Source organism: Hylobates moloch, unplaced genomic scaffold, assembly GCF_009828535.3.
Source record: "Hylobates moloch isolate HMO894 unplaced genomic scaffold, HMol_V3 SCAFFOLD_9, whole genome shotgun sequence".
In the NCBI taxonomy this organism is placed as follows: Eukaryota; Metazoa; Chordata; class Mammalia; order Primates; family Hylobatidae; genus Hylobates; species Hylobates moloch.
The window spans coordinates 103333492-103348000 of record NW_026652284.1 but is presented as its reverse complement, the minus strand read 5'-3'; the positions used below and the strand labels follow the sequence as shown (position 1 = coordinate 103348000).

Genomic DNA, 14509 nt, shown 5'->3' with positions numbered 1-14509 from the left:
CTTTAAATACCCTCCAGGTAGACCCAGCTGCATTAAAACTCTGAGAACTAGGTGAATGGCATTTGGCCTCGCCACTGGCTGGAGCGTTTGCCGTTGCTCCAGGCAACCAGTTTTCCCACTAGTCGTGTTGTCTCTCTACCTGGCTCCGCCCCGCAGGACGCCGAGCCTCGGCCGGGCGGTAAAATCTGCTCTTGCCCTTTAAGCGGCGGGACTTCTGGTCACGTCGTCCGCGGTCGCCGGAAGGGGAAGTTTCGCCTCAGAAGGCTGCCTCGCTGGTCCGAATTCGGTGGCGCCACGTCCGCCCGTCTCCGCCTTCTTCATCGCGGCTTCGGCGGCTTCCACCTAGACACATAACAGTCGCGGAGCCGGCCGCGTCGTGAGGGGGTCGGCACGGGGAGTCGGGCGGTCGTGTGCATCTTGGCTACCTGTGGGTCGAAGATGTCGGACATCGGAGACTGGTTCAGGAGCATCCCGGCGATCACGCGCTATTGGTTCGCCGCCACCGTCGCGGTGCCCTTGGTCGGCAAACTCGGCCTTATCAGCCCGGCCTACCTCTTCCTCTGGCCCGAAGCCTTCCTTTATCGCTTTCAGGTACTTACCGGAGACGGGGGGCGTGGAGACTACAGGCCCCAGGAGGCCCAGCGGCGGCGAAGCGTAGGCCGGCATGTTTGCGGGAGCGCGGTGCCTGCTGGGATTTGTAGTGCATCCGGCGCCGGCGGTTTAGGGCGGGGTCCTTTGGGCCCCGGGAGGCGCTGGGATCTGGAGCGGGGTGTTGGATAGCTGGAGTTGTGGGCTGGCCTGGTGGGGAGGGGTTGACTTCACTAGTGTAGTGAGATTGTGCTTCCCGCTCTTCGCACTCAGTGAAGGAAGCAGTGAGATTAGTCGTTGGTAGTTGTCAATCTGTTGGACGCTGGCGATTAGGTCCGCCTGGAGCATTGCCCTCTGACCTCCCTCTGTCACCCACGTGGGTGGCCTGTAGGTGTCAACTTCACCAACTTATAGCTGAGTTCCTTTCACGTTAATGGAGTTTTTTTGTTTTGTTTTTCCTATAGGAGTGATTTAAAGTCAGAGATAAAAAGAACGAGTGTATTCTGCATTTCCCTCTAGCCCTAATTTAGTATCCCCCACGTAGTAATAGAATGTACGAAGGAATGGGCAAAGAGTGCATTTGTCCAGGAATGGAAGGCCTTGTTATTTTCTTAAGGAAACAGTCCAGAGTAACATTTCTGTCAAGAGAGTGCCAGTTCTCTGAAGGTTATCTGTATTCACCAATTTCTGATTTAAAACTTCAATCAGTGGCAGGTCAGATAGCAAGATCTGGCATTAATTTCAGCCCTTTACTTGGCCTATGGATAACATTTTCTTGTCTTTCCCTGTCTCCACTGGGTATTACTTCTTGGTTTCCTTTGCTGGTTCCTTATCTTCCTGACTTTTAAATGTTAGGATGTGCCTTGGGAATCAGTTATAGGACCTTTTCTATAGACTCTCCCTAGCTTTAGGTGGTCTCATTCATTCAGCCTCAGGGCTTTACATACTTTTATAAACTGGAGATTCTGAAATGTAAATATAAATATCTTCAGTGCAGATCTGTCTCCCTATTTCCAGATTTGTGCATCCAGCAGTTACTTGAAATCACGACTTGGATGACTAAGAGTCATCTTCATCTTAACGTGTCCAAAATTGAATCCCCTTTCCCTCTTTGCCTTAGAAGTGAATAGCAACTCCATTATTAGAGGAGCTGAAGTTAATTGTCGGAGTCATCTTTTATTTTTCTTGTTTTTCTCACACCCCACAATCTGTCAGCAAATCCTGTTGACTCTGCTTGAGACATATGTCCAGAATACAATCCCTTTTCATTCTCCATTGCAAGCCACTATCACTGCAATCTGGTTCCTTTCCATCTTTTCTCTAGACAACTAGAGTGATCCTTTTAAAACCTCCATCACGTCCTGTCGTTCCTCTGTCCGGAATCCTACCATGTCTTAATGAGTAAAATCCAAGTCCTTTCAGTGGCCTGCAAGGCCCCTGCTGCCTCTCTGACCTCATCTCCTACTACTCTCCAACTTGTACCTTAGGCTCCGCAATGAGATCCTTGCTGTTACTTCAGTGCTTATCTGGATCTCTCCTCAGGGCCTTTGCACATGTTGTTTCTGTGCCTGAGGAAGATAACCGTGGCTCACTTGTTTACCTCCTAACCTTCAGATCTCTGCCCAAATGCCGTCTTATTGACACGGCCTTCTCTGATGGCCGTACATAAAATAGCCCCTCCTTCACTCCACTCCCTTATCCCTTATCCTTCATTTTTCTTTCTTTCTTTTGTGGGGGGGGCGGGGGACGGAGTCTCTGTTGCCTAGGCTGGAGTGTAGTATATAGTTCACTGCAACCTCTGCCTCCTGGGTTCAAGGGCTTCTCCTGTCTCAGCCTCCCAAGTAGCTGGAATTACAGGCGCACGCCACCATGCCCAGCTAATTTTTGTATTTTAGTAGAGACGGGGTTTCACCATGTTGGCCAGCCTGGTCTTGAACTCCTGACCTCAGGTGATCCACCCACCTCAGCCTCGCAAAGTGCTGGGATTAGAAGCGTGAGCCACTGAGCCCGGCCTTATCCTTTATTTTTCTTGCTACATATTACCCTTTGGTATTTATTAGTCTGCTTCCCCTCAGAGAATAAGGCTGCATGAGAGCCGTTCACCACTGTCCTTGTTACCTAGAATAGTGCCTGGGACATAGTAGGTGCTTATATATTAACTGAATTGTTGGATGTAATGGGCACTTGCTGTGTGCTGGGCACTGGGGTACAATAGTAAATAGGACTGAAAAGGTTTCAGATCCTGTGAAGACATAGAAGCACGTGTTTTAAGGGGTATAATATTTGATAGCGCGTTCCACCCAGAAAGGCCTCAGAGAAGACATTTGAAGAAATTGGAATACTGAGGAGCCAGCCATCTTTGGGTAGATCTGGCTGTGGAGACAACCTTTCAGGAAGGACTAGTAAGTGAAAGGCTCAGAAGTAGGAGCTGGGAACAGGAAGAAGACTGGGTTGCCAGCTGGCACAGGGTCAGCTGTAGGGTGAGGATTAGTAGATGACGGCAGGGAGATAGCCAGGGCTGGGTGCAGTAAAGCTAAGATGGAAAGGTAGGTTAAAGCTAGATCATAGTTGAGCCTTGTAGGTCATGTTAAGAGGTTTGAACTTTATTTTGAGGGCACTATGAAGTCTTTGGAGCCTTGTGAACAAAGGACCGACAGATTGCCCCGACTACTCTGTGGAGTGGACTTTGTGTGTGTATGGAGGGGGTTGAAGGAGGAAGGGCTAGGTGATAAGATCAGAGAGATGAATCCAGTTAGGAGGTCAGAGAGATGGTGGTTGGGATCAGCGTGGCTGTGAAGATAGAGAAAAGGGCATAAACTTGGTGGAGGGGACAAGATTACAGCTGAACGGATTTAAAGGGTGAATGGGTGAAGCAAGCAGGACTGAAAGATACTACTGTTTTCACAGGAGCAGCTGAGTGGATGGCGGAGCCCTTGACTGAGATGGGGAATGGTCAGGGATGCCTAGGTCGGGAGTAGGGTATGGATGAAGAGTTAGGTTTTGACTGTGCTAAGTCTTGAGATGGTTTTCAGGCATCCATGTGGAGAGGCCAAGGGAGCAGTTGGATATAAAAACATGATTCTGGAGTGCAGCTGGTGCATGCTGTTCTGTGTTTATTACTTCAGTAAATATTTGTTGGCTGAGTGAATGTTGCGTACTTTGTTCCTGGTGGCTTGTTGGGTAATGTGTGGTCATGGGGAGCAATGGTGGCATATTAATGTGTGAGAAGGACCTGGTCAAAACCGGCTTGTTGTCCCTGTTTGCAAAATCCTCACTTGTGTAGTGATACTAGTGACTACACGACGTAAATAAGCACATTGTAAAGAAGCAATGTAAATAAGCCTAACAGGCTGCGGGTGTATAATGTTAAAAGTGGTGAACTGATGAAAAAGAGTAATCATTCTTGTCACATCTTCCACGATTTTGTCATCTTCCCCGTATTATTTCTTCTCAGCTGCCAGCAGGAGGCAGGACAGTGTACTGCCCAGGTGCAGAAAGACCAACAGCTGTACCTTGTCTTTTCTTCCTGTTACTCTGATTCTTGCCTGTTTTGGACACATGTAACTTTCAGACCCACCTGGAGGAACTCATTTGCAAATGAAGCAGTCAAGGAAAAACTGCATTTGAGAGGCTGCTGTGCATGGACAGTGTGAGGTGTGCTTTAGCAGAGTTCTGCTAGAACGTTCCTCTTTTCCTTAGAAGCTGAATCTTTCACAGCTTACAAAAATGGGGGAGTGATTGATTTAGAATTGTGTGCTCATGTTGGAAGCGACAAGTTATTTTTCCTCCTCAGCTATAGATTCCTGTGTAGCTTGTTGGTTTAGAACTCTGAGGTTTATAACGTTATTTATTTAGTGTGGATAGGTTGAAACAGGTGTGTGTTAAGACTCATTATACTGTTGTCTACGATTTCTCCCTATTCTGAGTCTGTCAGATTTATGTTCATCAATCAAATAGTTCACAATAATGAAATGTCTTCATATTAACTCTTGACTAACTACGCTAGAGGTGGCAATTCCTGCTGCCTTTGTGTTTTTTAAGGTTATGTCTCCCAGGGCCGCCTGCATGGCTATATTTCTTCATTTCTTTGGACAAAATAACATCACCCTGTTACAGTTTCCCCGAGGTTATGTCATTGAATTCTGACAATCATCCTGAGATAAGTGTTACCCCCATTTTGTAGACAGCTTCAGTTTCAATTTCGTTGAGTCAAAGATAGTTCTAAGCTGTTTTAACTCCTTTGCATAATATCTATGAAAAAAAAAGTATGTAGCAAAACATTTTTGAAGGTGGTTTCTTCCAAATCAATCATAGCAAACTATTTTTCCTTTTCTATTAGAGTAGAAAGACTGTTAGATTTCAAGTAGTTGAATCATGGTCTCAAGGCCTGGCTCAGTCCCCTGCTAGTTGTGTACCCTTAAGCAAGTTATTTGTCCTGTCTGAGCCTCAATTTCTTTAGGATCTGAGGATAATATCATAGCATATTAACTTTGTTTTAAGACTCCATTGATTATACGATGCACCATCAATTTAATGCAACTTTTTGGGGGGACAGGGGAGTAGAAATTACATTAAACGAGTGTATTGATTGTAAGACACTCTAATTTCAGAAACACAGGAACGAGTACCTTCAAATTGAGGAAATATGTTATCTGCTTCTTGCCTGTAGTATGTAGAACACATAGAAAAATGTTTGTAATACCCAGTAAATAGCCTGATAAATAAGCTATTCAAAAATAGTTGCCTCCTATGTGGTTGGTATGGGAAAAAAATAGTTGCCAATTTTTATTTATCAGCCAATACTTTGTGCCTTATTTCCTTCTCTCCTGGACAGTAAGATTCTAATTTTAATTAGTAATTGAAATTGAAATGTAACTGCTGGATGATTATTCTGCTTTGTCTTCTTAAAAGCATCCTGACTTGAAATGGGAAGATGTGAACTCTTCTCTAATTTGTTTCCAGGAATAAGAAATGGTACCAACCAATTCTGTGACTCAGCCTGATGCTTATATTTGCCAAGCTTTTGCTTATACGTCACATTTAACCAGATGACAGCAACCTTAGGAGACTGATTTAAGGGTGTATTGGGGAAGAGAGACATTTCAACATAGCAGGGAGGAGAATGAACTTGGACTATAGGCTGAGCGTAGAAGTTCTATATCCACCAAGGTTTGGCTATAGAACTCTAGTGGCCAGTGTTTTGGTACATAGTTTAAGATCTTTCCTTAATAGTCCTGTCCACGTTGAACAGTTCTGCTGTGGTCTATAGTAATGTTGCCCATTAGATTGTGGCTTTTTAAAAAACTTTTTATTGAGTTACAATATACAAGCAGGAAAGTGTATGTGTAATAAGTTTATAGCTTGAGTTTTTAAAAATTCAAAACGTATATAGCTAGCATTCAGATCAAGAAACAGAATCTCTAAAAGCTTTCTCCTGCTTCCTTCTGGTCACTGTCCTCTTTAAGGGTAACTATGCTCTTGATTTTTAATACCATGTATTGTTTTTGCCAGTTTTTATGCTTTCTATAGATGGAATTATGAAGTATGTTCTCTTTTGCGTCTACCTGCTTTTATCAACATTATGTTTGAGAGTCACCCATATTGTTGCATGTGGTTATAGGTTGCGCATTATGGGACCATACCACAATTTATTTACTCATTCAGCTATTAATGGACCTTTTGGGCAGTTTCCAGTTTGGCTATTATGAATGGTGCTGCTATGAACATTCTAGTACATGTCTTGGTGAACATATGTACTTCTTGGTGAGCATAAATAGTAATTTCTATTGCCTATATATCTAGGAGTAGATTTGATGGCTTCTAATTGCTCTTTGTAACGATTAAGTGCCTTTCATTTGTTTAAATGAATGGAAGGGGCCTTCCTTGCCTACCTGTTGTGTCTCCCCACCCAGCAAAAAAGGCCACAGTTTGCTAAACCAGCATTTGTCACACAGGTGCTCATCATCTTTCTTGCTTGGTGACTGATATATACTTAAGTCCAAATCAAGTGATCCTTATTATTTCAGACAAATCCTCACTTTTTATACTTAAAAAAAAAAAACAAACCCTCGACTCTGGATGGCAAATTGTTTCAGTAGCAGATTGTTTAGAAGATTTTAGTTAAAGGATGGCTGCAACCTACACTCTGAAGTTGTTGGACTAATAACTGAGGAACAATGTCTTATGCCTTCTTTAAGGGTGTATATAGCAGTGAGCACATGGGCTACATGTCCTTGTTAAGAGGGGAACTCTAATTAGGGCCCAGCTTTCTCCTGAAAAGACTGGGATCATTATGGGCCTGGCCTTGAGGTTGCTGTGGACTTAAAATGAGATACTCCCCTACGAGTCCCCTCAGTAAGTGTGAGGCAGGCAGTCCTCTGTCTGCAAGTCGTGGCTCTTTGTGCTGCAGTTGGCTGCCTCTTAGGCTTTCCAGGGTTGAAAATAGGCCTCTTTACTCCTGGCATTGAACGTAAAGCCAGTTCCTTCTCCTTACTGTTTACATATCAGGTCGAGGAAAAAATGGGATTTAGTGGGATACTTACAATGGGGATTTCCGAAATATGTTACACTGTGTCCTTCTAAAGAGATAAGCTGTCTTCTGGTGTTTTCAGATTATAATTTTAAAGTAATACAAAAATAATATTAAGTCTTTTAGATTAATGAGAGGAAGTATAACTCAAGGGTATGCTTAATGAACAGGGAAAAGAAGTGAGATATTTTGACAGACACTGATTTCCAAAGAACAGGTGCAAACAGTGACTAAAAATAGTCTTATGTCATCAGCATTAGAGAAAATATAGTCAGACAAAAACGAGGTTTCTTTTCCAAAACCAGGCCTTGAGTAACTTATAGGAATATGGGGGTAGTTGAAATATGAATTTATAAAAACTGGTTAGCCGGTATTTCCAAGAAGATTGTGATAATACAATTAACACACCCACACATATTAATTCTTTTTACATAGTATCTTTTTAATTCACTTTCTTAATTCCAACCTTTTACAAATCCTGTAAAATAAGGAAGGCAGAAGTCAGGATAATGTCATTGGGTAGATGATGAAGCCAATTTGACGTCCATACTTTTCCAAGGGTCCAGGGCTGCCTAGAGAGTTTGCTTCTGGTCTTTACTCCCAGTCCTTTTCTTAAGCACAGAGAATTAATTAGTAGGTTTACTCTCAGTCTATTTCAGGATTATACAAGTGTTGTAGTAGTGAACACTTACACTAATTGCAATTGTACCTCATAATACTGATGCCATTTGTGAGAGGGATTGTAAAAATAGGGGCTTAGTATCACAAACTCTGGAGTCAGACTGTCTGGGATAAAATTCTAGCTTCACCACTTACTGGCTGATACTTAACCTTTTCTCATCCTGTTTCCTCATCTATGAAATCCCTCTCCTGAATCAGTGCATGTAAATAAGCTGAGTAGCACACTAATTTATTGATTTCTTTTAAAAAAACATTAACTATGGAAATTGAGGCTCAGAAGTGGTGACTTGTAAGCGAAAACTTTAACCCAGGTCTTCTCAAGTCATCTGCAGTTCCCTTTCCACTAAACTGTCCTGTTTCTGTGATAAAGTTGTGAATAAATCAAAACAAATGTTAACCTATTTTATTTTTCTGGTTTAATACACGTGTCTTGGAAAGTCACTTTTTTGGTATGCACATCGCATTTCCCTCTACAAGGAATTAAGCTCTGAGGGTTACATTCCTGTACTTGGAGAACGGAACTGGCCAGTCTGTATGTGGCCAGTCCCTGTGACTGACGTCCTCCATTCCAGCCACACTTGAATTTTTAGCAGTACCCATTCAGTTATTGTGCTCTTGCAATTCTTGGGGCCTTTGTAACAAGTCCACATGTCCCCTCCCTTGTGCCAACCCTTTCTTCCTTTGACAGCCTTCCCCACTACTCTGAGGAATCCAGGGGCCATGTCTTTTATGCTTGGTACGTGCTAGTGTGCAATGAGATAGACACATATCTCTCACACCAAAAGCCAGCATTTTGCTGCCATTTCCAAAAGTTTAGGAAAGCCATCTACTTCAATCACTATTTAGCATTGTTCTGGTGGGGATGCCAGCCAGTGAATTAGACAAGAATGAAATAAGATACAAAAGTTTATTTACAGCTGGGGTTGTATGCTTGGAAAGCCCAAGAAGCTCAATTTTCTTTTTTGTTGAGACAGAGTTTTGCTCTTGTTGCCCAGGCTGGAGTGCAATGGCGTGATCTCGGCTTACTGCAACCTCTGCCTCCTGGATTCAAGCGATTCTCCTGCCTCAGCCTCCCGAGTAGCTGGGATTACAGGCATGCGCCACCACGCCCGGCTAATTTTGTGTTTTTAGTAGAGACGAGGTTTCTCCACGTTGGTCAGGCTGGTCTCAAACTCCCGACCTCAGGCGATCTGCCCGCCTCGGCCTCCCAAAGTGCTTGGATTACAGTCATGAGCCACTGCACCCGGCCAAAGCTCAATTTTCAATATTGTAGGCAGTAAGATACTCAGCTTTTGTGGTTAGGTATAAAAAGATAAAAAGAGATAGCTCTATAGACAACTCTAAAAGCTATGAAAAACTTCTTGGCTGGGAATTATATCAATATCACATGGATATAGTAAAGGAATGATTCTAATTCATTTAGAAAAATAAAATATTGAGACTAACCAAGACAATTGTGACAATTTTCGTAGAAAAAAAGGGGGAGATATTATTTAGTTGTTTACCAGCTATTAAAATATATTATAAAAGGAATAGAAATTAGGCTAGGCCCAGTGGCTCATGCCTATAATCCCAGCACTTTGGGAGGCTGAGGTGGGAGCATCATTTGAGGCTGGTAGTTTGAGACCAGCCTGGAAAACATAGGGAGAGCCCATCTCAAAAAAAAAAAAAAATTAACCAGGTGTGATGGTACATGCCCATAGTCCTACCCACTTGGGAGGCTGAGTGGAGAATTGCTTGAACCCAGAAATTTGAGGTTACAGTGAGCTGTGGCCACGACACTGCACTCCAGCCTGAGCAACAGACTGAGACCTTGTCTCAAAAAAAAAAAAAAAAGAAAGAAAATAGAAATTAAAATAACTTGATATTGGCATAGGAACCAATTCCAAACAGAATGGTGTTAAACTAGACCTTAATATAAAACACACTAGAGTATAAATGTTCAATGAAAGTAGTTTTTCAAATAATTGGAAAAAATGTGGGTTACTCTGTAAATGGGGTTGGGAAAACTGGGTGACCATTTAGAAAAACAGTCGGATCTCTTCCTCATTCCTTGGATGCACCTCGAAAGTGCTAAAATAAAACCGTGAACACTTACATTCTTGGAGCGAAAAGACTTTCTAAACATGACACATCATGGATACATTTGCCTACATTTAATTAAACCTGTGTATGTCAAAATATGGCAAAAACGCCATGAAAGTCTAATGAAAGATCAGAAAATGCTTGCAATGATGAGAAAGAGAAATTTCATAATGTATGAGGGAATGCAGCCAGGTGCGATGGCTCATGCCCGTAATCCCAGCACTTTGGGAGGCTAGGGCAGGTGGATCACTTGAGCTCAGGAGTTTGAGACCAGCCTGGGCAACATCATGAGACCCTGTGTCTACAAAAAAATATAAAAATTAGCCAGGTGTGGTGGTGCATGCCGGTAGTCCCAGCTACTCGGGAGGCTGAGGTGAGAGAATCACCTGAGTCCAGAAGGTGGAGGTTGTAGTGAGCTAAGATCATGCCACTGCACTCCAGCCTGGGCATCAGAGCAAGATCCTATCTCGGGGGCGGGGCGGGGGGGAAGAAAGGTAAATCCAGAAGAACAAGTGAATAAAGGAAATGCTCAGGTTTTTGAAACATGAAAAGGTGCTTGACTTCTCATAATGTAAATACAAATTAGTTTTCAGATTGGTGAATATATAATACATGAAATGGTGAGAGTATGGAGTATACTTTTTAGGAGGAAGTATAAATTGAGCAAACATTTTTGTAGCCATTTGGCAGTATCTACCAAAATAAATGCTTATGTCTGTTGCTGTAGCAGATTTATTGACAGGAACTTATTCTGTATATGCACATATAAAGAGGATATACAAGAATATTTGTGGTGGCATTGTAACAGTTTAAACAAAAATTTAGACATTCACATACAAGGAATACTATGAAGCCAATTAAAATATTTTGTAGGGAATGAACCAAGGTATAAAACAGTGCCATATAGAGTAGGATAAAGAAGAATGAGTAATAGTAACATGTATTTCTTAGAGGAAATACAAGACACTGATCAGCTGTTGTTGGAACTGGGAGACTGGAGGTTGGGAATGAGGCTTACTTGTTACTTTATTATTTAATTTATTTTAATTAAATTAAATTAAATTTTTTAAGACAGAGTTTCGCTCCTGTCACCCTGGCTGGAGTGCAATGGTGCGGTCTTGGCTTACTGCAACCTCTGCCTCCTGGGTTCAAACGATTCTTCTGCCTCAGCCTCCCGAGTAGCTGAGATTACAGGCACCTGCCACCACACCTGGCTAATTTTTGTAATTTTGTTAGAGACGGGGTTTCACCATGTTGGCCTGGCTGGTCTTGAACTTTTGACCTCAGGTGATCTGCCCGCCTTGGCTTCCTAAAGTGCTGGGATTACAGGCATGAGCCACCAAACCTGGCTTGTTACTTTAGACCCCTCTTATGTTTTGTTTTTTCAGGGATTTTTTTTTTTTTTTTTTTTTAGACGGAGTCTCGCTCTGTCGCCCAGGCTGGAGTGCAGTGGCGCAATCTCAGCTCACTGCAAGCTCCGCCTCCCGGGTTCACGCCATTCTCCTGCCTCAGCCTCTCCGAGTAGCTGGGACTACAGGCGCCCGCCACCACGCCTGGCTAATTTTTTGTATTTTTTACTAGAGACGGGGTTTCACCATGGTCTCGAGCTCCTGACCTCGTGATCCGCCCGCCTCGGCTTCCCAAAGTGCTGGGATTACAAGCGTGAGCCACCGCGCCCGGCCGGGAAATGTTTTTAAAGAAAAAGTGCGCCTATTGCCTATTTAGTGTATTGATTTGAATAAAAAATTGTTTTACTTCTGCCTTTGAATGTGGCATTTTTGGACAAGATTTGTCATTCCAGAATATTCTTTCCCTAAATAGAGTCATTACTGTACTGTTGGAAACTAAGCCTTTGTAATTCATTTTTTGATGTAGGCTTAATTGTATGCCTGATCTCAGTAAAGACTAGCCATATACTCACATAGTATTGATTTTGTTTCAACTTGTTTAGAAATATTTGTTGCTTATTTTATGATGTCGTTTTATTCCACTGATTTGCAAAGTGATGTGATTGTATTTGGCGTGAACACTTTTCTTCGGCTGTTTTCTTGAGTTGTGTTGGTAGGATCACTTTCATACCTCTCATTGAGGAGGATGCTTTGCAGGGGTTAATTTTGTTTAGTTAAAAGGCAAAGAAATAACCAGGCTTACAGAAACTAACAGCTGTGTTTATTTTGATCTGGACAGATTTGGAGGCCAATCACTGCCACCTTTTATTTCCCTGTGGGTCCAGGAACTGGATTTCTTTATTTGGTCAATTTATATTTCTTGTATCAGTATTCTACGCGACTTGAAACAGGTATGTTACCCATAGTTGTTTTAAGCATTGTTTCATTCTCATTTACTATTCCATGTGTTTACTGTGGAGGAATTTGGAGGGCAGTTAGCATTACAAAAAGAAACTGCGTAAGGATAGTAAATGCTCAGTGACTGTGCCAGGACTGTGCTAGGCACTTAGCTTATTCAATTTTTAATCCTCACAACATCCTGAGGTATAAGTAGCAGTGTTACCATTTTATAGATGCAAAAAGTAGCAGATCAGAGGTTGACATGTCTTGTCCATCTCCTTAGCGGCTGAGCTGTGTGCCTTTCATTTATTTTGATGGTCTCACTCATTTCTTTTGCAGCAGTCCTTGTCCTTCAGTGCAGAATTGGGCTGGAGTATATATGTCTCCTAGATTGGGGTTGAAAAACATTAATTTATGTAATTAAAAGCCTAGATTTCTTCTCTAATTGAAAAACTCAACTCTAAAATACAGTATATAGCCAAGATTTAATAATATGTGGTAGTTTATCAGGTATGAGTACCAATGTAATATTTTATTTTATTTATGTATTTATTTTTTGAGACAGCCTTGCTCCGTTGCCCAGGCTGGAGTGCAGTGGTGCCATCTCAGTCCACTGTAGCCTCTGCCTCTCGGGTTCAAGCAATTCTCATGCCTCAGCCTCCTGAGGAGCTGAGATTACAGACACCTGCCACCATACCCGGCTAATTTTTGTATTTTTAGTAGAGACGGGGTTTTACCCTGTTGGCCAGGCTGGTCTCAAACTCCTGACCTCAAGTGATCTGCCTGCCTCGACCTCCAAAGTGCTGGGATTACAGGTGTGAGCCAACGCGCCCAGCCAACCTATGTAATATTGTGGATAAGTTCGAAAAATCTTTTCATAAAAGTGTCTGACTGAATTGTCATTATTTTCTACAATAACTTATATGCTGTCTGAGTCACTTATACTAAAGAAACAATACATCAATACACCGTGTTACAATATGGATATAATTTCGTTAAATTTAAATGATTTTGAAAAGGCTGACTGACTTCAGAGACTTTATAAACTTGCTGGCTGTTACCTCAGGGTAGAGAACTCTGAACTACCCTTAAGTATAAGTCAGTGCTCATATAGTTGAGAATTGCGAATCAGTCTCATCACTGCAGGGAAATAGTAGGATGGGTATTTGATATCAAGTAACATTTTTCCTTAAATTGGCATTTGCTTTTAGGTTCTTTTTAAAAAGAAAGAAATTGTATTAATACAAAGTGTAAGGTCATAGACTATTATATTACTATTGGGAGGAACCTAGTTTATTTCCTGAGTTTTACCAAAAGATGAATAGGAGATTCAAGGAAGTGAAGTAACTTGGCAGAAGTGAAACTGACAACTAGGCCTCTCACCACCGTATCAGGGGTTTGATCTTTAAATCTACCAGAATATGTGATTTTTATTCTCCTTTGTTCCAGTTGGACCCGTTATGATACTGAGTGCCTAGCAGTCTGCCTTTCTGGTATAATTTAATTGAGGATTAATTTGTTAGAGTAATTTTTTTTTTTTTTTTTTTTTGAGACAGGGTCTTGCTCTGTCACCCAGGCTGGAGTATAGTGGCACAGTCATGGCTCCCTACAGCCTTGACTGCCTGGGTTTAAGTGATCCTCCCACCTTAGCCTCCCTAGTAGCTACAAGTATGGGTGTTAAACCGCCACACCTAGCTGACTTTTGTATTTTTTGTAGAGATGGGGTTTCACCATGTTGCCCAGCCTGGTCTTGAACTCCTGGGCTCAAGAGATCTGCCCACCTTGACCTCCCAAAGTGCTGGGATTACAGGCATGAGCCACTGTGCCCAGCTGGAGTAATTATTTTATATTGATAGTAAATGTTATATCAATAGTAAAATAGATTAAGTGTGGATGATCTATGATCAGTTATTTAAAATTTTATTCTGGAAAATTTTCAAACATATGCAAAAGTGGAGGGAAAAGTCAATGAACCTTTTTTCTTTTCACTGAGGCCAAATTCACATAACATAAAATTCATCATTTTAACCATTTTAAGGTGTACAGTTCAGTGGTCTTTAGTGTATTCAGAATGTTATGCAGCCATCATCACAATCTAATTCCAGAACATTTTCATCATTCCCTAAAAAAGCCAAAGCAGTCACTCTTTACCCCCCCACTTTCCCTCCTCCCAGCCTCTGGCAACCACTAATCTACTTTCCGTGTATATGGATTTACCTGTTCAGGACATTTCATATGTCCTTTGGTGACTGGCTTCTTTCACTTAGCACAATGTTTTTAAGGTTCATCCCTGTCATAGTGTGTGTCAGTACGAACCCCTCCTTAACCATCTAATGGT

At 42.1% G+C, this 14509-nt stretch overlaps 2 protein-coding genes across 3 annotated transcripts in view; one reads left to right on the top strand and one right to left on the bottom strand.

The window, feature by feature from the left end:
- Nucleotides 1–220: 220 nt before the first annotated feature.
- Nucleotides 221–14509, top strand: part of DERL1 (derlin 1) — a 29352-nt gene continuing 15063 nt past the window's right edge. Inside the window, exons 1-2 of the mRNA XM_032760350.2 lie at nt 221–591; nt 12071–12182. Of these exons, the coding sequence (XP_032616241.1) occupies nt 439–591; nt 12071–12182 (265 nt within the window). The 5' untranslated portion in view covers nt 221–438. The remainder of the gene's footprint in view (nt 592–12070; nt 12183–14509) is intronic.
- Nucleotides 7252–14509, bottom strand: part of ZHX2 (zinc fingers and homeoboxes 2) — a 261988-nt gene continuing 254730 nt past the window's right edge. Inside the window, exons 4-5 of one of the 2 annotated variants that reach the window (XR_009215031.1) lie at nt 12395–12557; nt 7252–7728 (exon numbers count right to left, since the gene is read on the bottom strand). The gene's annotated coding sequence lies outside the window, so the exon portion shown is untranslated. Of the gene's footprint in view, nt 7729–12176; nt 12558–14509 lie in introns of those variants that run through there. The other variant, XM_032760349.2, reaches the window with a different exon arrangement.